Source organism: Haliaeetus albicilla, chromosome 24 (assembly GCF_947461875.1).
Source record: "Haliaeetus albicilla chromosome 24, bHalAlb1.1, whole genome shotgun sequence".
In the NCBI taxonomy this organism is placed as follows: domain Eukaryota; kingdom Metazoa; phylum Chordata; class Aves; order Accipitriformes; family Accipitridae; genus Haliaeetus; species Haliaeetus albicilla.
This window is the reverse complement of record NC_091506.1, coordinates 5,629,871-5,653,762: the sequence shown is the minus strand read 5'-3', so window position 1 is coordinate 5,653,762 and position 23,892 is coordinate 5,629,871. Positions and strand designations below refer to the sequence as shown.

The following is a 23,892-nucleotide window of genomic DNA, read 5'->3' as shown; positions in this document are numbered from 1 at the left end:
CAGCTTCGAGTCCGCCAGACCGGCTATAGCTGCGCAAATTGAATCTGAACTCCAAACCGCCTGCCTCCTGCTAGCCAGAGCGGTCCATGCTTCCGCGTTGCCCTTCTCAAAAAAAAAAAAAAAAAATCTTTACAATGCCCACTCTGCCTGCCAGGATTTTTCTGTGCCTGTTATTTTATGAGCCTATGAGATCTCTCTCTCCCTCTTACCGAGTGACAATTTTATGTGCGTGTGTGTGCATGTTATCATTTTGCCAGGCAGCTGGCAGGTCCCAAACTCCTCACCTACCTTGTGCAAGGGGTTGCAAAGGCAGAGTAGGCTGGCCGGGTTGGATTGTTAGCAACCCCTGACGCTGCAAAGACAGGAGGTGCTGCTGTTGCAACTGCTGCATCTGTAAGAGTTGCTGCTGAAAGGCCAACTGCTGCGTAGCCACCTGCTGTTGCTGGGGCTGGAAAAGAAAAAAAAAAAAACAAAACCAAATTTGTCAACACAGAGCAAAGCATTAACAGAGGATTTACAGGGTTCCTTGTCTCAACTTCAACTTCTGATTGCAGTCAACCGGTATCAAGGCAAGCTAGCCAGCCCACCTCCCCATACCAAAAACCCCAAGGCACGCTTAGGTGCTAGGGCTAGCCACAGGGCTGCAGCTGATTCCCTCCTCCAGTGGTTACTTCCATCCTACCTAAATCCCTCCTGCCATCCCAATTAAAAACGCACACAGCATTTCTTGGCCCACGCTACCACATCACCCTGGTCCTCATGGTTGTGTTTTGCCCCAAAAGTGGCTGCATTTCCATGGTGGGTAAAGCAAACCCTGCTGGCAGCTAAAGTCCTGGGCAATTCTTCAAGGCAAAGAACACGTATAACGTGAGAATCGTACCACACGATCACATCACGCTTAGACGTAATGAAAACCAACCCCGCACTGTGCTCTGTTTGCTCATGCAAGGGTTGTCTCAACTATTAAGACAATACAACTGGCTGAATTTATGGTATTTTGTACTTACTCTCTCTTATTCATCCATCATGCCCCACAACACTTTCTGTTATGTTCAGAATTACTCTGTGCTGTATTTAAGGCTGCTACTTCTGCACTTTGAAATTTTTAATTATTCTCACTAGAAAGAAGATGGAGTTGCTTTACTCCACAGGGATGTGAACCTTGAACCTTCGAGGTGTAAAAGAACATGTTGCTTTTCTCACTACTGTACCCAGAGAAGCTCTTAACTACTCTGTTTATCACTTCTGACATAAATAAATGAGAAAAAATCAGACCTTTGAAGAAGAAAAACTTCATCTAATATTGTTAATTAGCCATGACAAACGATGAAATAACATTGTAAATCTTTCATAGAAACAGCCACTAGATTTTAATTACACACATTCATAATTTAGCAAACAACATCTTACTTGAATGTGAGTGTTTAATATGTACAGTACTCCAGGCTTCAGAGTCCTTAATTTTGTTCAGTTAAGGAAGCCTCTAGGTTTTGCTTCCATGCTCATCTTGTATTTTATTTGCTTTGTTCTTTAAAATCCATGAAAGGCTTTGCATTTTGATAAATATCTTTTTATTTATTGTACAATGACAGGAGGAAAACTTTTGTTGTGTAAAACATCAATACATCATGCCAGTGTTTAGCAGTTCCTTGTGCTAGCCAAAAAAAATTAATGTAGATTTCCTTAGTAATTATCTGAGTGATAGAAAGATAATACAGTGCAGTAGTACAATAAATAGAAGGAAATTATCTAATATCCCTAATCTGCTAGGAATCATATCAAGGTGGAGGTCTTATACACATTATGGCTAACAATTATGGAAAGAAAATTAACTCTTACAAAGCTGCATACTTTGACAAACAAACCCCAGCCAGATCCCAAGCTTTTTGTCGCCCTTCCTTGACACCAAGCCAGGGGATCACTGGCCCCATTCCCTGCTGGTGTCAAGCAGGGGGAAAAAAAAAAATCCACCAGAGCTGCAGGACTGACAGACACCAGCCAGCGGTTTGGCCCCCACCTTCTTGGGCCACCATGCCCCACCAACCTCAATACTGCAACCAACTCTATACCCACGACTGTACTGACAGTCACTCAGCCTATTTCTCTTATTTATGAAGTCAATTCATCTTATTTCCAAAGAAAATCTAGGACTTCAGGAACACAGTTAAACAAATAGGTGTTTAGATATTCTGAAACTCAGAGAGTTTTTGTTTCTTTGCAACAGCTTGCTCAGACAGATCCAGTTGTTGCAGCTGTTTGCAGCAGCACCAGATGAATGCAAGCCCCAGCAACAGTTCTATTAAGAGTTAAAGTAACATTTGCCTCCATAAATATTCATTTTCTAAATATATATACTTAACATATGTATTTTTTATATATGTAATAAATGGTGTTACATAAAAATCGTTACAGTAAGCTGTGTTTTACCTATCTGCCATCTGAGTGTAAAGTTAGTGTGGTGTTTTTTTTTTTTAAAAAAAACAACCCACCTTTATAATAAATTGACTGATGCCCGTTTGGTTGTCTTCTCGGCTATCCTAAGAAAAGCTCTTGAACACTCTCTACTTTGAAAAGCCAGGATATAAAAGTATACAAGGCCCATTGTCCAAGAAAGAATTTAAAAGCAAGACACGTTGCCAAACTGCGCTCCCCACCCAGTTACCAAACACAGGATACAAGGCAGTTTGTTTACTTCTCACAATTGAATGCATACAAAAAAGGTCTCAGTGCAGTCCTGTTGTCAGGTCAGTAGTCAGTGTTAAAATGCTGAAATATCCTGATAAAACTTGCATTTTTGATCCCCTCCCTAAAGCTTCTGTCAAAGGTCTGTTTTCCTTTCTTAGGTTACTCCCTACTGCCTAACATAAACTGTCACAACTGCCGGAGGACAAACGGCCCTGTTCGGAAAACAACCCGCTCCGGCCAGCACCCCGGCACCAAGCGGGACCCCTCCGTGGCTCTAGAGCCCCCCTTGCCTCGGGGGGACCCGATTCTGCCGGGGCAGAGCCAGCCCCGTCCACGGGCGCAGGGCTGAGATCTCGCCCCGGCTCTCGGGGCACTGCGCGCTGCTCACCCTCTGCTACGGCGTGCAGCCCTCGAGTAAAAAACCCCCAGAAACCGTACCGGGGGTCCGTCTGTTATCCTGCTTGGGGGTCGGATCCCTTTTACCAGCGGGGCTTGGGAGATTTGTTGTGTTTTTCTTCTTTCACGGCAGTACAATAGGACAAGGCACTAACAGAATGACTTGGGGGATGCAGTACATGAATACACTTGTTCCATCTGTCAAGGTACAAACTCGGCCCTCGTTAGCACGGCAGCCGCCGGTCCCCACCACGGCACCGCTCGCCATGTGACTGACCGTCAGTTTTTAGTGCGAGAGGGAGGGGGGGAAAAAAAAAAAATAAAAAAAAAAAAAAAGACCACCGCTTGCATACTAATTTAGCAAGAATAACCTCCTTAAGGCAGGAAAAACTAGGCTGAGCAAACCTGCGGGATGAAATGCATCGTTAAAATGGGCCTCTACTGAAACCATCAGGAAAAATACTCCCCCAAAACGCTGGAAAAAGCTGAAGAGGCTTGGGCCCCTTGTTCTCTTAACAGCCACCATGTTAAAATGCTCTTCTTGAAACAGGAAGGAGGCCTTTCTTATTGTTGCTTTCGATAGTGTAATATCAGAAGTGTGACCACAGTAAATCAGTATGTTAGATATTGAAATGCCATCACATTGTCTAACTTCCCTTCTCGTCTTTTTTAACACAAAGTATTTTTTTTCCTTTAAGCTCCAAGCCCTCATCTTTGTGTCTGAGATGCTCTCCTGTCTGACAACAGCAATTTAGAAGAGTTAACTTTTATCGTTCATTCTGCTGTGTAACTTTCCCCTTCAAATTTCTTTATCTGCCCTCTGAGCTCATCTGAACTTTCATGTTCTCCCAGCATGCAGGCTTGCATTCAAAACTATGTCTAATAGACCAAATAAGAGGTTAATAAGAAGTGGCAACAGAAAGAAAAAATACAATCCCTGGTAACTGATAAGAATGACAGTGGCAGCCCTTTATTGTTTGTCTTCAAATATAGAGTTAAAGATCTTTAAAAAACTAAATTTTGACGCCTTTGAAAAGAAAGAAGCACAAAATAACAACAGGGGGTTATTGCCTGCCAGCCACAGGGGAGAAGCTCCATAATTCTTATTCTCCCTTTTGAAGGCTGTTAGAAATCTGATTCAAAAAAGCAACAGCAGAAGGAGAAAGCCTCTTGAGGCTATCGCCATTTCCTGTGATCATGCATAATGCGTTTCAAAAGTGGGTTTTTACCAATTCTGTTGATCAATTGCACCTCCTTCATATTCCCTCTTTTTTCTGCTGTGTTTACATCTGATGTGACTCAATGACAAGCGCTGTCTGAGACTGTGAAACAGACCTGTCATGTTGATTTATGGGCGCATCAAACCACGACTTGTCCAAACTGAAGCTCGCAGTTCATTAATTAGAGAGTTGTGACTTTGAAGTCAGCTTTCAGACTGTGGTTTTTAACATTTGGCTTAATTTATATGCTCTTGAATGTGGATCTCTAAGGAAAAAACTGAAATTCCCTTCTTGTCTTTGAACTTCTTTTGACCGCACAATAATCATTTCTTTGTCCAGAGTGATGCCTGCATCCCAGAGTCATTAACGCGCATTGAACTGCCACTGATGAGTAAGCCCTACTGAATTAGAAAAACAGCCAGCAAAACAAAGCTGAGAGCATTCTGCACAGTGATATCTCACAATTACATGCCTTCCCTCCCTGTGCCATTTCCATTTTAATTACTGTTAGTCCTTTAGATTTACATTTTAGACACTTTTTAATCTGTTCCCTTTTTATTATAGTGGCGCCCGTAAGCGCGCTATGGTTAAGGTTGTGTCAGCGTTTCCATTATAAACCCCCCTATTTTCAGGGGTTTATAACTCAGCTGGAAAAATTCGCTCTGGGTTGAAACTTGGCACAGGTGGCACAATTTGCCAAATTTTCAAGAGGGGGTGTGTGTGTGTCTGTGTGCAGAAATCAGTGCGTGCTTCGAGCGGCACCACTCGTGAAGTGACACACAAGTGCTGCCGCTATGGCAGGACATCACGCAGCGCCTCGTGCCAAGAGGCAGCTTTCTAGGATCTACCTAAACCAGCACTGATGTCAGATTAAACGTCAAAGTCTCAAACTCCTCGTGACTAGAGAGGTGAACTCGGCACCTTAAAAAGAAACGTAACTGCAGCAGAATTAAATTTAAGCACACCAACATCAACAAAGTTTAGGACGTGACAGGTATTTTGCAAGGGAAGTGTATTTAAAGGGCAGGCAGAAGCTACCCTGGCCTGTCCCGTTCCTGCCACGGACCGCGGTGGCATCGGAGCGGGGTCTCCCGCGGCCACGGCGCAAACGGGCAGCGTTCCCACGCTCCCTCTGCCTCTCAGACCTCGCTCCTCCGCGTCACCACCCATGCTGCTCCAGCGCGGTCCCTCCTGCTAAGCCCATGCTGCGAGGAATGCGCAACCAGAACCTCTCCGGTTGGAAACGGCAAGCCCAAACTCAACGTCTCTTGGCGTTTTGCCCTGTTTAGAGAGGACAGGGCCGTATCTGGGCCTGCTGCCTTGCCCCCTCCCCTTTCCAACATAACTAACTTCCAAAAGCGCTCTCCCAAGATACAAGTCTAGATGCTTGCTCCAGTACTCATACTGAACATCAAGGCATGGTCCCCTGCTATAAAATATGTGGCAGCAAGCAAATGGAAAGCACAGGAAAATACAGGCGAAAACAGGACAATAACTCTAAATCTGAAAGCTGAGACCCGATAGAGTCAGTTCAGTTGTGCAATCATTTATAAGATGAATGACAGTTTAATAGCCACTAGACAGTCCCCGGGGATCTGTGGTTTGAAAGTAAAATGGGTATTGTCTGTACCTCTTTAGGCTGTTTTCCAGCATGTTGTTGCTGTAAAAGTTGAAGCTGCAACTGTTCCTGTTGTTTCTTATAAAACTCTTGAAGCTGCTGCTACAAAGAAAAGGAAAGATGGTAAGTAACAAAGTGGAGAGCCAATTCAGTGTCCCTTTTGGTGTAACACACAAACTGTGATTTGAAAAATAGCATCCTTTTATCTGTAATGGTCTGACCTTTAGTTTGAAACTCAACAATAAATTCAGTGCACACTGACTATTCTTGGCATTATCGTTTGAAAAGTAATCTCCAAAATGAACTGATGAAAAACATACCATTTTCTACACAAACTAATTAAAATAAGGCAAGGAATGACCTTTGATTGTAACAACAAAGCCAAAATGCCCTTGCTGAGAGAGCCTGGCGAATCTCTGTTGTGAAACACACATGCTTTCTAAATGATAGGGTTTGACTGTATTAAGTGTTGTTCAATACATGCATAGACATCCTGGGAAATACTCTCCTCCTCCCCGCTCCCCAGATGTGCTCCGCTCAGGCAGCGCTCCGGCATGGGCAGGAGGGAGCGTGGCAGCCAGGAGGGAGCACGTAAGGTCGGGCTGGGGTGGATGCTGACGCCCGCTCGGGATTCGCAAGCCCCCGCTGTGCCGTACCCTACGGTAACGGGACCTCGGGGCTCGTCGGTGGCCAGCTTTCAGCTGAAAAAGGACCACGGGCTGTGAGAAACACTGACACACCGCACGGCATACGTTGGCTGAAATCAAAGAGATTAAGGCTTGCGAACCTCTTCACTTTTATTGCCAGCGTTGCCATAGTCCTTGACGGTTCCAGATGGACACAATAAGGTCTAAAATGGGAAGAGTCACCCCACTACCTTGTTTATTCCCATTAGTCAGGGCACGCCATGTTTTCTGGGGGACGCGGGCAAAAGCAACAGGGACATCTGCCGAAGTCCTGACACTTAAATATGCATCTGTATTATTTAGCTGATCTTGGATACGCTCCTAGCACTACTCCCTGGATTTGTTTCCAGTAGCTATTTCTAGAATTAAAAACAAAAGAGCAGTCAGTTCATCTCGGAGCACAGGCGCTCCGAGGTTCGGACCCGAGATGCGGGCAGCTTCTTTCCCCGGGAACATTTTGGGAGGCGAAGCCCTCCGCTATCTATAGGGGCCACCTGAGCAGCTGTTAAGGAAACAATTACCTGTTGAAGCATGAGTGCCTGCTGCTGTTGGAGCAGGACTTGGAGTTGCTGGGGAGTTAGCACTTGTTGCTGGAGGATCTGCTGCATTTGCTGGGGAGTGATCACTTGAGGTGTCATCATAGCCACCGACACTGGAACCTGAAGGGCGAGAGAAGAGCAAAGAGGGGGTCAGAGCGCATCGCCACGGCTCCGACATGCCGCCCGCCATCCCCGCGCCTGGCGTCGAGGGCGCTGAAGGCGAGAGAGTCCTCACGGCCCACCGCGGCAGGCACAGAGGTACCGACCACGTTTTCCCGGCGGCTAAATTCCCCTTTTGCGAAACGCTCTTGCGATGGGAATTCTTTAAAGCAAGCAGTATGGTAAACCCTGTTAAGATTTACTTATTTTTACAAGAAAATGTCAACTGGGTCCTTTCCCTCCCAGAAAGCCCTTGCCTTCTGTAGAGAAATCCAACAGCCGAGTATCCCGCGCTGATGGGATCTAGACCCTATTACGACAGGTTTTTAAGAAAATTGAAGGAAGGCTCAGTGATGTGAATAACAGCACTAGACTCCTATGCAATTTTAACAGAAAGGCCCTACCACGATGTCTTTACCATTCCATATTCACCCAGCATACAGATGTCTTCAATTCTTTCGTATTATGTGAGATACCATTAAAAGCCGCTTTCCATGACATTTCAGTGACAAACAGCTACAGTGATGAACTTGATAGCATTTCATATTTGCAACTGTTAACACGTTTCTGCACGGGCATCTTTGCAAGGAACCTGTACACTGTATCTGAAAGGATGATGTCTTGTTCAGATAAAACACTGACATTAAAATGACAGGCTGTCTTGGCCAAGGTTACACAAATTGTATTCAAGCGGATACCTAATGACAATGCTATGAATTCTGCAAGCTTTCTAGAATGTAATTTAGCTATTCAAAATAATCACTGCACTTGTGTTTAATTTGCAGACTACATGAGAACCATTTTGTCAGTCCTAGTAATGCAAGAAGACTATTTCCCTAGAAACCCACCCCTCTATCCTCCACCCCAAAAAAGGAAAAGAAAAGGAGGAAAAAAAACCACAATAGAGGAAAAGACAAAACCCATATGAGTTTTAACAGTAATATTTGAGCACCTTACTTTTCTATAGTTTCAAATCAAATACATGACAGCACAAAACTAAAAGCAGTAAAGGATATACTTTGCTAAAAAGGATCTCCTGTCATCTCATGTATTACAATAAAAGGTAATAATATGTTTAGCACTTTTTCTGTGCACCACTTTTTAAAAAAAATCAGCAGACAATAGCTGATCAGAAGATAAAGGATTTTAAAAAAAAAAATCTTCCAGTGTAGCAGTAAGCAAGAGAGAAATGCAGTATTAATTTTATGTAACATAATGTCTTAATATGCAGTTTATCTTGACTTTTTCACATGATTTGTCCTGTCATTTGCATAGCAAGCTCTCATTCCTAATTTCACAGTCATTATGCACTGATGTCCTGATTTCTCAGCATCACTAATTTTGATGAACTAAAAATGGTTCCTGAAGGTCAGACGCATGTACACCGCACATCTCCCCGTGTTGTTGTGTACATGTTGTGTGCCAGGGCCAGGCGCTGCCTTGAAAACATTCGTCTGAGCAAAGTCTCGCAAAGGCTCGCACGCCTCCGACATCCCACCAACGCCGACACGGCGAGGTCCCGCGCGCATTCCCCGTGGCGCGGCGTGTTCCCACCTATCGAACGTGGTCCAGGCCGGCGTGGACGCTGGCGAACGGACATTTAATTACGGGTCAAACGCCAGTCTCGCCAAAGCCAGCGGCCGCTCTGCCGTGGCCGGCGTCGCTTGCCCGCGCCTACGGGAAAGCCCGCGGCCGGCCGCCGTGCCACGGCGCGGCCTCACCACGCGGGACCAGCTCCGAGGACACCGAGTCACCAGGATGGGTAATCCCATTAATTCAGAATATCTTAATCCGTAGTCCTTCAAAAACTTTTCTGGGAGTAGAAAATTATTTAATTAAATACTGCCGTCACTATCTTCGCCCCGAAGCGTGACTCACCTTCATTATTCTCATCCCCAGAGAAGTTTACTTTACCCTCGGGTTTGTACTACCTTTCATTGAAGTTGGACAGGGCGAGCAGAAGAGGAAGCATGTTTAAGTATGTTTTCTGTGCCCTTCTTGGAAGATAGACAACACAAATACTCTTCAGTCAGATTTATGACGACAAGCAGGGATACGGACAGGAATAGGGTGGGGTGCTGTAAACCCTACACATCGGTGATTAATATGAAGGGCCGCATTCTGCCGTCAGCTATGCAGAGACAACTCCCATTCACTTCCATGGCTTTTTTGCATGTTTATCTTGGGATAAATCTCAGGATTTGGCCCTACCTTTGAAAACTGGCCACGTACCTTCCGGTGAAGAATCTCCCAGCTGCACACTCTTTGCTAGAACAGAAGCTCTTAACCAGCAAGGAAAAAAAGAATTATATATATATATGGCATGCCTAGGAGTACAAGTTTGCATTGATCCGTTCGACTTCATTTTACCATCTGAAACCACATTTTCACACCACATCTGTGCCCCTAAAGAAGGTCCTGCCTTCCATTTATAAACACGGCTAACAGCCACATTTAGTCAAAGTTTGCGCTTCAGCTTATCACGAAAGCACCTCATGGAAACCTTTTACAAACAAATTCAAATAAAGCAGAAACTACCGTGTTAAAAACGACACGCGCGCCCCAGACAGGCGTGGGCGCATGTACGGTTTGAGGACTTGAAATAGTTAAGAATGATGGCCTATATATCCACTCTCTTAACTCCCAACGTCCAACTTTTTCATGTAGCTAGTCCCTGGTAATACTAGGAATCAAAGGGCATGCAGCACCAGCAATAGGCTATTATAGCCCACACTTTATTACCCATTACTACCGAGGTCATTAGCGGTAAGAGTGATTGTACCGGTCTTAACCTATTGATCATTGTAACTACTATCATTTAATCCCGTGTTGAATGTCTGGAAAGCTGCTAAAGGCACACAAGAGAGAGTGCTTTAGCGATGAGAAATATAGCCAAAGCTTGGAAATTACACTTTGATTCATAAAATCTAGCCAGTGGTTTAAATCAATAGTATTTAAAACAGTCATGTAAGTTCTTAACTACAGCTCTCTAATATTTATGGGTCCCTTTTTGAGTGTATTCAGTCAAAACTAAACTTTATTTTAGACACTGTGCAATATACTTTACATTACGTTAGATAAAAAATATTTATTTCTGATATTTTGTCCGATAGTAAATGAAACCTAAACTGAAGGCTATAAATTAATCTTAGATTTCTATCTCTCAGATGTCAACTTAAATGTGTTGCCAAAAAAAATTACAAACCAACTTTAAAAATGGCTTAACTGTTTAAGTACATGAAAATGAGCGTGTTTTATGAGTTAACAATGAATCACAGAAGGCAGTTTATGAAGAACTAAAATAATTCTGTCTTACTGCCTTCAGGGAGTTGAAGTTCAAATTAAACTACTGGCAGATATACTTAAAGAATGTTAAGTTAGCGTGCAGAGCATCTTTTTTTAAGTTGTTTATTCCTGTTTTCCACATGAAACACGACTGTTGTTATTGATATGATTAATGAACCACTTTTGGTATTGTTGACTGATAACAATAGGGTGTGGTAGATACCCAGCTGCATGTAAGCCTGGCAGTGAAGGTAAAAATACAGCTGCAATTTGGCTTTCGGAGCTGTACTAGTATAGACCTGCTGACATGCTAATACCATCAACGGCAAAAAATGTCTTTAATACTCACAATTGTTTTCAGACACTATTTCTCCCAGGGTTTTGCCCGCTGTTCTTCTGCATCCCCCAAAGCCCTCCCGGCCCCCGCGGTCCCCTCCGCTACCCCCAGTTTCAAGCTCTGCAAACACGCCGTGTTTTGGTCAGACTGACCAAGGGAAAAGTTGCACAAACTTGGGCCAAGTTCACCTTTCACTTCACAACCCAGTTACAGCAGGGATGCATTTGTCACTCCTCCATACAACCCAGACAAGGGTCACGGGGATGAAAATGATTTAGTCCTATTTAATCATCTCCATTCCCCCATTTTCAGTGATATTAATATAATTAAATACTAGCTAAATAATTTCAAGTAGTTTAATCTTGTATGAAGTGAAAAAAAAAAAAAAAGAATGCCATTTTCACACAACGTGCTTTCAGTGTTGGATACGGTTGTGGTCCTGTTAACTGTTAGCAGGCATGCATGGAAGATGGGGAGGATTTCCTTAATTCATAAAGAATAACTCTGCCAGAAAATCCTCTTCTCCTGCGATGTATGTTCAAACTTGATTTCAGTAAGACCTCATACCAAGCACCCTGGATTTCCAAACAGCAAACCTTCGGTTAAAGATTTTGTGATAAAAGTTAAACGGAGCAAAACATAGCTCAACACAGAAAGAGCAAGTCGCTGAGGAACAGTTAAAAATACCAGGCTACAAATAAAAATAGATACGGCTAGGCAAAACCAAACAATTAACTTGAGCTGTCTTATTAGAAAGCTATTATGTGCAATATATTTGAAATGTAAAAAAAAAATCTCAGCCGAAACAACGCAAAACAGCTTTGCTCATGCCACAGGAGAAGATAAACCACTGATACACCGGCAAACAGAGAAGCACGATGCCACAAGCCAGAGCAGAGCCCAGCAAAATAAGAAGTGCTGAAGGCAGGACCTGCTTCCATCCTGAGACTAAAACATTTCCAGCATAGCATTTCATCCTCCAAAATAACAACAAAAAAATGCCGCCGTTAGAATTATTCAGGCAGAAACTGCAATGCTGTTTCATTATGCAAAATGGAATCTCTTCTAGACTTAGTTATTTTGCCATAATACAGTACAACACATTAAGACAGGTAATGTTTATTATATTAATGTAAAATCAGCTAAGTAGTCTGTCATTAGCATAACTGTTCTCTCCGTAACAATACAACTCCCTATTAAAAGAGATGGGGGGGGGGGGAACCCTCTTTAAAATTAAATTAGCATTTTATTATTATAATTTTGTTTATTATATTTTATCAGGAGGGAAGATCTCCCTTTGACCCATAGAAGACAGTACGATGGGCTATGCTGACATTCCCCGGCATGGCAGGATGTCTGCTGTCTTCAGTATTCTCTTCTAGCTAAGGAAAAACGGGAATATTTTTGTATTTGTTTACAGAATGAAACATCTGATCTTATCTACCACTTCTCATGCATACCAGGTTTCTCACTAAGTGCCAGGATAATTGTTTCTGCTATAATAAATACCCATTTAATTTGCATAAAAATATAAAGTTTACATAAATTAAATCCTTTCTACATCTAACATTTGTCAAATAGAGACTAAACCTGAACACACACAACCAAATACTCATTTAATAAGCTGAGTGAGATTTCAACCTCGAGATTATCATCATCATTTTTCACATTTTAAAAAGTTACCATTTTTGTTTCCCGTTCCAGCATGCAAGGAAAAATTATAACCTGCTGTACATGGTTCTGAACAGTAGCGATATTTTATAATGGCTCAGTTAAAAAAAAAAAAAAAAAAAAAATCCATATTTTTTTTCCAGAGTTTAGGAGAGGAAATGTTAGATCAACGTATTCTGCCAAAAAAGCCTCAAATAAACCAAAAGCAATCCTGCTTAGAAACATCCAAAATACCCCTAAAGCCCTTGAAAACCCCTTGAAACCCTCTCTCTCCCAAACACCCTTAATATACTGAGAATGATCATCATGTCAGACTCCTTACATTTGTGTATTAATTCATACATACATTAAGGAGAGCTTAATTAAATAATAAAAGAGCGTGATTGAACCGGCAACATTTAATATGCCTAGAATTTCATGTGAGCAAAAGGGAAGTGTTACACAGAGGGGCTTTTTTTTCCTCCCCCCCCCCCGTAGATTTTTTAAGAACTGCAACTCCCAACAGAGATTTCTAGGGAAGGATGAGCCCTCTCTCCACTCCCTGAGTATTTTCTCCTGCAAGAGTCGAACCGGTAGCTGCGTGCTCTTCAAACTTGGGGCATTTGAGAAGACACACACTGTCCTGACCAGCTGAAAAAAATTAAATGAGCTCTTGAAAAATATTCACCTGGTTAAATCATGCTGTTTATTTCCCATACAAAACAGAGCTCTGCTTAAACACTCGGTTGGGCTTTGCCACTCTGGTTGCCAGCGTAGCCTTTATAACAGTTGTAAACTTTATTTGCTTAAAATGTGCAGTTATTCACACCTACGGCAGACACCTACAGCTGAACATCACAGCTAAGCACAACGGTGCAAATTAGATTCTAATGAGAAAACATCAGTTGCTTCTTTGACAATCTTGCCATTCACTGATTTACTTCTAATGAAGACACACTCCAACCAGCAAGCACGCCGTGTTAAAGGTCAAAGCACGTTCAAAAAAATGCCTCACAAAATCAAGGCAAATGGGAAACCCGTGAAGAAACCTTCTCATAAAGTGGCGTGGCAATTAGAGTAATTGTGCAAAGAGCCGTCTTCGGTAAAAAGTAAAAGAAATTAAGCTGCCACTACTGTAACAGGTTAGATGAAAATCAAAATTTAATGTATTCTCCCTTGTGTCATCTTGTTTTGTCAAGACATCAAATAGAATTGGAAAGTACAAAATAACAAGCCCTTGAGAAATCACAGAAGCCGACCTTTTTGATGTTGTTGGTTTACCTTGTTCTCAGTTATTTGAACAATGATGTTTCAGATTTAAGGGCAAGATAAAGCTTAAAAATTAAAACCCGTTGTCAGTTTGGGGAGGAGGGGGTGTTGTCCCTCCCAAATAACAGAGCATCTTACCTAATCAATGAAGGCAAATCTGTCCGAAACTAGTGCACAGAGCAACTAGCAATTCCACTTATTTGTTCAATATTCAGTCTGGGTTTTCTAACATTCGCTCAACTTCAGTACAAACTACAGATCCTCCTGCCAGCAGAGGACTGTGCTGGAATGGTTAAAAAGGAAAAGGGGAAAGAAAAAAAAAAAAAAAAAAGGCTGGGGAAGAGATATTTGCCAGTGCTGCTTCTCTCCCCAATCTCTACACGGCCACTTTAGATCTGCAGATGAGTGCATGATGTATTTTTTTCCCTTTCCTTGTAACTGGAAAATGAAGCTGAGCAAGTAAGCACCTTATAAAAACAAAACAGTACAGGACATTTTAACTGAACTACAGCAAAGTAGTTTCCAGTAATGCAGTTCTGCTTTCAATAAAACAAACAAACTGCTTAAAACCAGCCAAGCCTTTCACCAAACAATAACAAATTTAGCTTATAGTGTCAGGACTTTCCCACAATCTAGTTTTGCAGGTGTTGGTAAAACTACCCCTGCTACCGCTTTTCCCTAGAAAAGAGGGGGGAAAACAACACCAGTAAGTTATCTTGCTACCAGGAAACATTTTCACAAAGTAAATCCAAGCACGTTGTCCTTCCAGCTTAGGTTTGTCTACAGCAGCTCAAAAGCAACTAAGAAACACAGAGCAAGAAAGCACAAGAGCCTTGCAACTCCTTAAACTTTTGAATGCAAAGATCCTTCTCCCCTTACCTTTCCTTCAGCTGCCCAGGGAACGCAATCACAAACACAGAAAGCAAAGCATTTTACACTGAAACAGTAGTTTGTTTAGCTTCAGTATTTTAAAACCAACATGATTCTCAAGCAACATCAGTGCTCGAGCACTGCCAGGTTGAAATGCTGCGTAAGAAATTGCTCTGACTGCCCTCCATCACTTTCAATGGCTAAAAATCCCCTTTAACCTTCTCCACACAACTGTTGCAACCCTTTTCTTCCTTGCACACAACTAAAATCAGCTCGACTTGCGCAGAAGTCAAAGCCCACCGTCCATTAGTGCAATAATCCATCTGTGACCCATTACAACCCAGGGGCGATACGTTACGACTCCACAGTGGTGTCCAATAACTACTTACGCCCCAGAATAAATTTCAGCGTGGGGCCGAGAGTTACACTTCTTAAATGTGCAGAGGGCTCATCCAGCTGTAGAACAACGTGAGGCACCCGCACCTTCCTATGAGCAGCGAGATCCCCAGAAAGCCAGCGCTGGGATTTCATTTCTTCGCTGTCAATCCCATTATATTTACGACTTCTCTTTAGTTCAGCTAAGTGACTGGTCAGAGCACGTCTCAGAGCATTTATTTTCTTAAAGCAAAAATAACACTGCTTGAAAAAGGGAGGGCACAATGGTACAGCACAGTAAAGTGTATGTTAAACAAGACCAAAAAAAAAAAACCCCAACTGTAGCAAACAAAAAAAAATTTCAAAGCAGCCCTTCCTATCATAAGCTTTCTGATGATTTATGGTTTACCAACTCAGCAAGGTTACGCAACACTGCATGCCTTTAGATGCATTATTTGAGTCAGTTGAGATTTAATTAAGATCACAGCCTCCAAAATCCCTGTCAAATGAAAATTCACAGAAGACAATACACTATATATCCTCATGCAGATAGTCTCCATTCCATGCTCTGGAATAACATAAGTTAATCCTCGTTTCTATGGTGGCAGACAAAAGTTCACTAATTTTGTTTTCTTTTGACACTTGTGTTGTTTTCTGTTTTATGTCATGAGATCATTCCCTTTTGAGAAGGGGAGGGGAGCTGATATAGGGGGAGAGGAGGGAGAGCAATATGTCTGAATATGGCAGCAGATGTATTTTGACATTCTCACAGCTCTGCCGTGATGTCATCAAGTTTTCATATAATTAACCCCTGCCAGTTAAGAGCATCGTTTCATGACATCTGCCCATTGGGAAGAGGAGGAAGGAGTCGGGGACAAAACACGGGAAAGTGCCTCAATCTTGCTCTCAAGCTAAAACCAAAATCAAACAAAATTAAATTAAGGCTACAAAATAGCACTTCCATCTTCGGTATCACCCGCTGGCTTTTCCCAATTCATTATCTGCCCCAGCTGCCTCCTCACCTCGGCGGTGCTCTGAAACCACACGCCACGCACGCCCAGCTCATCGCCAACGCCTTCTCCTCCCGATGGTCCCGGTGTAGGGGAACTCCTTCGCTCCACAGTCCAATCCCTCTATATGCTAAACACGAGCACGTTAAATAAAACGGTATTTCTTACAGGGGAAATTGCTAGAACTTTACCTCGTTCCAGTCTATTTCGATTTGCATTATCTTAATATCTGCTTGCTTATCTCATGGTTTAGAAATGACAGGTGCTAGCGGTCTTTTGTTTGACAGGCCACTACACAAATAACTGTCTTGCCTGAAAGGGCTAATGCACTACTAATGAACAATAAATCAACTTTGATTATAAAGTGTCAGACCAATCAGTTTGCAGTTCAGCTCTATCACAGTCTAGGCCAAGGCAGCTACTCTGTTTAGGCAGGACTTGGGTTTCATCTCTGCAGCCTTATCAATGAAATTTTTTGGAAGTAGTCACAGGAGATCACTGAAAGCCCCCTGACAGCTGATTTTCCACCGGCTCCGAGAAGAGGAGAGTGCCTGCTTTTAGAGACTTCCTAGGCTGCTACTGCAATAAATACACAATCAACAAAAGCCAATTCTTAACCAGTCAGAAGCACGCTCCGATGACACTTTCACATACAAACGCGTATTTTAGCCGTGACTTTTAAAAGAGCTAAAAGCAAACAGAATTGCTTTTTAACTTGATGCAAAGATGCGCAAGATGCCTGAAAGCTCTGCACAGTAAACATACTTAGGAGGGGCCCGATCCAGCAAATACTCATTTAGCAGGCAGAGCGCTTACTGCTTCGGGGGGGGGGAAGCGAGGCAGAGAGCCTCCTCCCCTATCACAGCTATTGCACATGCACAAGTTGTTCCAGGATCGGGCCCGGCAGCACCAGGCATGGAAATTAGCTTTGCTCCAAATGAACAAGATTTTAACATTTCAGTTTATTTATAAGAAAGGCAAACTACCCTGCGTAAGTCGCTTTTTATTAGAAATAAACTTTTATCGATTTATTGTAGTCAGCAATTCAACGCTCGCTGCTAGAATAAATCCAACCATTTCGTTTTCATAAACAGATCTTAGTCACCCCGAATGATTCACATTTCCTGCCACCAAACTTGTTTTTATTTAAAAATATAAAATGGTAGCGCTTCGAACGCCGGCACATGCACCGAGACAACTGCGTCGTGTCACCGAGTGACTTTTCCCTACCACCAGGACGAGGACAAGTGGCACCCCTCAGTGTTTCGTAGAACAAGCTGGCTTTGAAGGAGTTAATTCCAAAGAGGAAGAGTGTATATGCACTTTGCTCTAAACTTACCACCCACTTCCTAAGGGTTCCCTCCTCCCCCCCCCCCAACCCTCCAAAACCCAGCTCATTTGCACTGAAATACTGGCTCGCAGGGTTGACACTTAACTCGGCTACATTCAGATCCCGTTACATTTATTTCACCGGGGTTCGTAGCACCAGTCAACGCCAAAACCAAACCTCGCTCACTTCATCCCCCCGCCCCCCCCCCCCGCCCCGGTAAAATTGACCGGCGAATCCATTCGGCGGTCCCGGTTCCTGACATTTAAACCTGACGAAGTATTTTGCCCGGCTCCGTGCGCTCTCCCTCCTTCCTCGCTCCTCTGCAAAACTACAGCCCCCCAGTCAAACCCGCCCGGCCCAGCTACGCGCCCCCGAACTGTCAGAACAAAAGCGAAGGCACCAAACAAACCTCGGGACTTTTTAAAAAAAAAAACAACAAAAACACACCAAAAAACCTTCGGCGAGTTGCGAAAGACGCTCGGGCTGTACCTCCCTCCTCTCACGGCCGCCGCCGGACACGCCGCGGACCCTCCCGCCAAAGTCCCACCGCCACCCGCGGAGCCCGCAGCATCGCTCCGCTCCCCCGCCGCAGCTCTTCTCCGCCGGTTTGGCCGCGGACCTGCCCCCCCCCCCCCCCCGAGTACGGTACCCACCTGGGCGGCGGCGGGCGGCGGGCGACGCGCCGGGCCATGGAGCGGGTTGGCGGCGGAGCGGCGGCGCGGAGCGGGTGCGGAACGTCCGCGGGCGCGGGCGGAGTGGCGGGGCGCGCTGCTCGCGGGCTGCCGCGGCGCGCCGCCACCCGCGCGGCCCCGCCCTGCGCCGCCGCCGCCGCCGCCGCGCACACCCCGCCCCGGAACGGGGCGCCCCGCGGGGCCCGGCCCTCCTCCACCTCCTCCTCCTCCTCTTCAGCCTCCTCCTCCTCCTGCCGCGGCGGGCACCGCGCCCTCTTGACCTGCCGGCCGCTCTCCAGACGACAGCCCGTCCCGCAGCGACCCGCCGCCGCGAAACTGTTTTAAAAGCAACCCCCCCCCCCGAAATAAATCTGTTTTGCGGGGAGTGGGTGCCCGGGGGAGAAGGGGGGGAAGTGTCAGCTAGCACGCTGCTGTCGGCAGCCGCCTCAGCTGTGGCATCGCCACGCAGCACCCGCGGAGAGGTTCGCCCTCCTCCCGCAGCAAGTTTCTCTTCTCCCGTGGAAAAAAAAAAAAAAAAAAAAAAAAAAGTGGCTTTTACTCTCCCCTCGCCTCTCCCGACAGCCCTCTCCCTGAAAGCTCAGGGTTTCAACTCCGGAAAACAATAACAACAATAAGAATAAAACCCAACCCCCAAGCGCCCCACCACCAGAAGCCTCCAACAGGAGTTTGCACCGAACCAGACCGGCGCGCCCGGCCTGAGAACCCGAACGTCTTCCCCGTCCTCCCTCCGCTGAGCAAAGAGGGGTCGGTCGCCAGCACGGCGGGGGGACCCTCGAAACACAGGGCCCACGCCGGCACCTGAGCGGCGGCACCCACGGGTACCTGTTTTTAAAGGCAGCCGAGGCCTCGAGTTTGGCGGAAGCGAAACGTCGTGTTTGGGTCTGCGGCACCTTTGTGCCAGCGGGGTTAGCGGTTTCACGTCACTCAGAACAAGCTTCCTCAAACTCTCATGCGGGCGAGCTCAAAGAAACACTTTTCTTGTCCCTGTCGTCCCCCCCCAGACTTCGATACACGAACAAAATCTCGTCAGCGTGCTGCCTCTCACCCAGGGACTGCCACGGTCCTGGAAAACTATTTTGTCTTGCCCAAAAAGCTCCCATCCGCTTCATCGCGGGCAGCAATATCTGGTAAAATCTCTCCCGCTATTTCAACGTTGGGTCTTTTTTACATTTTCACGTGTAACCGATGCAGACGGTTACTTTACGTGCCAAGTAACTGAGAAGACAGAAGCCGCCCTGACACCGTTCCCAGGCAGAACCGTACTTTATTTGCAGGAGTCGAGGGCTGTTAGACAATGGCCCCATTAGTTATGCTGCTAAAGAACCTCACAAGAAGCAAAGACAAAGGACCCAATTTACTGACAACTTGTGATCTGATGTTAAATGGGATGCGATACGGATTGCTTTCCACCCTAAAGTGTTTTCGTGTCAGATAACAAATTTATTAATGGGATTTTTTTCAGGTCACAAAAATGTGACCCCACCCTCTTATGAATATTTAATAAGGGACTAAGGGCATCTTTTGCAAGACCCTAAATCTGCCAGAAACAGCCTACATGAATCAGAAAGCGCCTGCCTCTTAAAGGAGCACACACGTACCGAGCAGGTCAGCACATAAAGGGCACGGGAACAGCCGGTATTTGTAAGTATTATCTGTATGCAAAGTCAAGCAAATAAATACGCACACACTCCAACACGCTGGACGCTCAGTAATAATATAAACCAGTAACACATGCAATGAGCTAGTAATAATTATCGCCCGCGCTTAGGAGAATCCCTCCTGTCCTGGACTTCAAAGTAATCTCGAGGAACTCAGATTGCTTTGGGGAGTATATTACAGAATACACAAACTTAAACTTTTCAACAGCTTCTCTTGCGGACCACCTCCTCCTCCCCGCCGCATTTGGTAAGAGCGTCACTGTGGCAGCGTTCCCAACCGCGCTGATGGCGAAGGAGCATCGCACGAAACAGCTCCGTGCGTTTCACACACCCTGATTAACTTTGCAGCCCAAACACCGAGGGGGCTGCACGCCCGGGCAGTCTCTGCAGACCAGTCATAGGATGCTCCACGGACCCCAGTTTGGAACTCTTCTGATCTATCTTGTCTTCCTCAGCACAAACTTCTCACCCACACATAACCCTCAGTCCTAATTAGAGTCACATCTTCAATGCTTATTTTCCACCACGGCCGTATCCAGGTACACGCACCTCCACGGAAGACCAGCGCCCACCTTCTGCCCTGATCTGCCAGCTGACCACACGCCTTTGGACTAATCTCTGACTTAACTCTATGTATAAAAAAAAGGGGAGTCTATCAAGCCTACCACTTTGTTCAGTGAGCTACATGCAAAGCAAAAGCATAGTGCTGGTTCTCGCACTGAGAATTCTCCCTAGCCTTAGGCAAGTCACCTAGAAATTTCTAGGGTTTTTTTTGGTGTGGTTTTTTTTTTTTTAATGGCTATCACATTGAGGATGCCTCTCTCTTTGAGAGCTCAGTTTGCAACATTTCTGGCCTGGCTCTGGCGTTGCCTGCATGCCTACCACTTCAAAAGCAGTCAACGGCCTCGACATCTCTGTCTCCTCATCTGCAACACGGGCTAATGCTACTCATTTCAGGATTTTCTGTAGACCAAGATTTTCAAAACACTTTGAAAATGAGAGGTGCTATCTAAGCACTGAGTGCTGGCCACAGAACCTGCAAGCCGTATTTTTAAAGCATTTTATATCCTTTCATATAAAAGCTTCAGACCTGCAAGCTCAGCCAACATCTGCTGTGGGCTAAAAACTTCAGTCTATTCCCTTAGTAACGGAGATGGTAGCACTTGTTAAGGAAGGTCACCATGAAATATAATGCATTTCTAAGCCAGCAAAATATTTTAAAAGACCAAGAAGAACCATAAACTCCCACTTTAATTCCATTCATTTACGGAGAGTCATCACAGACAGAGACAATCAGACAGCGACGTTCAAAACAGAACACATAAAGTAAGAAATTAAAAAAGCGTGGCAGACTAGGTGGCTATTTGGCACCGTGTGCCCACGAGATCTGATCCATATTAAGTGGTGGTATCAACACCTAGGTGAAAGAAAATGATCACTGGGTACTAGGCTCTAAGGTTGAAGTAAGAGGAACAGATTATGAACGACGATGAAGATGAGTACAGTGGAGTAAATGGTTTTGTTATGCCATTATTGTACATGTACACTTTACTCGCAGGCTTCTGCTGGTACCTATCCATGCAGAGGCCGTGGACTTGCCTATCGAAAAGCCTCAGCTGCCTGTGGGGCAGGGGAGAAAGAAAGAAAAGACAAGACACCCGCATAGCGCAACCTCCTCCAACCAGAGTTAACCTGCCCCAAATTAGGAAATTTTATGCCTAGTCCCAATATAAGGCAATTTCTACCTAAAACACCGATTCATCTGCTCTTGTCCTCGGGATGCTCCCCTGGGCAGGCAGGGCCAAAGAGGTCCCACTTTGCCTTCTGGCAGCAGATGGTGGGCCAAATCCTGCGCCTCGCTCCCCCAGTACAAATTTGGGAGCAATTCAGGTGAACTTTGGTGCCGGCGCTGCTGCGGCACGGAGGAGCCTGCTTGCCCGCTGGAGCCAACGCCAAACCTGGCAAAGGCAAGTGCCAAATTACGCTGCTCCGCACACAGGCTAGAGCCATGGCCCGGTTCAAAAGCAAGCTGCTGTTTGCAGTTCCGAGGGAAAAAGCCGTCTGGGATACTATTCCCACTCCTGGATCCCCAGGCCCATTTTTGTGGGGTTAAATCACATTTTCCTGTTTTGAGAATGCTTCATTTTCCCTTGCTGCTGTTTGAAAGACCTACAAAAACAAATGGGGAAAACAACTGACTAAACAGGAAACAGTGAAACTTATTACCCACAAAGTGCTGAGAAAAGGACAGAGTAAACATTTTTTTTGGTCATTTTTAATAATCTCAGCTAATGCCCTCATGGTAAAATATCTTCAGGCAGAAAAGTGATTTTTCAGCTGATGGTGTCTAACAAAATAGAACACCAAAGCAATTAACATTTCAGTAACGCTTGTGTCCCTGTTGCTCCTCTTTTTTTTGATGTGAAACTGTCACTTTTCTTATTGCTCCTGCAAATTCTGCGTGAAGAAGGCTCTTTAAATCCCCTCAGTGTTGTACAATGGTTTAAATTTCACTTCATGGCATGCTTTAAATTACCATTCACATCTTCATTTAATGCATCATTTTATAATGCCAGTGTTACTAGTTAATTTATATATACACAGCAGGATGTGTCAACATTCAGGTGAGTTATGAATATGATTGTGCAGGAGTTATGGAAGACATTTCAGCAAAATTATGGTTCCCTCTAAACATAAAAATATTAATAATGAATCAAACATCACAGGTAAACAACAAATTTTATATAATTGCACCCCCCCCATGCTTCCAGATAAATAAATAAATAAAAATGGCAACATTTTTGCTCTGCATTCATATTTGATTGATCCTAATAAATTGCCATCTCCTTTCCTAATAAACTGTAATCTCTTGTTTCCGCCACGAAGTAAAATTTATTAGCACACTCTTCTACCAGCAGGTCTGCATCACTCACAGCACAGTGTGCAAATTGTTCCAAGTATGCTTGGGCATTATTCATAATTTATTTTTCTGCCCCAAAGTACGCAATATATTGAAAGGTAATCACCACTAACTGTTCTCGGTTACTTTCCTTAATTACGTGAGATAGCATTTATGTCACGTACAGTAGAGGAAATGCTGCAGTTTCCATTAAAACTCCATTTTTTTGCCATGGGTTGAAACACGGTGCTCACACAGAGAAAAACCTTCTTAGGACAGGAAAGACTGGAGGTGGTATCTGGTAGGAGATGCCAACACCTCCACTTGAAAAGAACAACCCCTGTCTACCAAAATAACCTACTGGGCATGACAACAGCGATGGCTCCGAGAGCAAAAGTAGGTGTTTTGGCATGATGTTAAAGTTGCCATGGTAAGAAAAAAAAAAAACAAACCCACAGAATGAAACATCAACAAAACAAACGCCTAATCAAACACATTTTTGCCCGTTAAGTATTAACCAGTGAACTCCTGGCCACCCCAGATTTCTGCTCACTGCCTCCGTGCAGGCAGGCGGGTGCTGCGGGCTGGAGCAGCCCCAGTGCCCCCAGCTTTGCATTTGGAGCTGGATCACCCCGGTCTGGGGCTGGTGCAGGTACAGCTGGTGTGAAATACAGTGTTAGAAGCACTGCCCTCTCCTGGTAATCTGCTTCTGTCATCAGGAGACTTAACGCTTCACCTCACCGCAAAGAATCCCCTTCTAAAAAACCACATCTACTTCCACAACAACTTATATACACACACCCCTACACATACACATACATCATCGTGGAATTAAATTAAAGTAAATCGGATTAAACATGGGCCCTTTTATGTAAAAACGCCGATCAGTCCATTACGCTGCCTACTCGTGCGCAGCCTACGAGTGCCAAACTCTATATTCTGGTTCATGTGTGAGAATAACCTGTATCACCGCTGGGCATCTCGCCGTTTTTTACTCACTCTGTTGGGAACGCATGTCGGCGTATTTTCAATAAAACACCTTCTTAGCAGTAATGGGCCACTGTTCTCATTTCAATGGTCCCCAAGGTTTCATGATACAGTATATTTAGCTGGCTCATAGTTCCAAGTTTTCCTCCAACACTCAAAAGCTACTTCTTATTTTTTTAAAGGCGGTGGCCATGGGAAGAGCTTTTGCTCATCTTTTCTTTAAAGAG

At 44.6% G+C, this 23,892-nt stretch overlaps 1 protein-coding gene across 8 annotated transcripts in view; it reads right to left on the bottom strand.

The window, feature by feature from the left end:
• Positions 1 to 23,892, bottom strand: part of FOXP1 (forkhead box P1) — a 391,683-nt gene that overhangs the window by 70,026 nt on the left and 297,765 nt on the right. For 5 of the 8 annotated variants that reach the window (XM_069811850.1, XM_069811849.1, XM_069811847.1 and 2 more), the window contains 3 exons: positions 7,127 to 7,264; positions 5,932 to 6,021; positions 289 to 448 (listed from right to left, as the gene is read on the bottom strand). In XM_069811850.1, the coding sequence (XP_069667951.1) occupies positions 289 to 448; positions 5,932 to 6,021; positions 7,127 to 7,264 (388 nt within the window). Of the gene's footprint in view, positions 1 to 288; positions 449 to 5,931; positions 6,022 to 7,126; positions 7,265 to 18,082; positions 18,219 to 23,892 lie in introns of those variants that run through there. The other 3 variants (XM_069811852.1, XM_069811851.1, XM_069811854.1) reach the window with 2 other exon arrangements.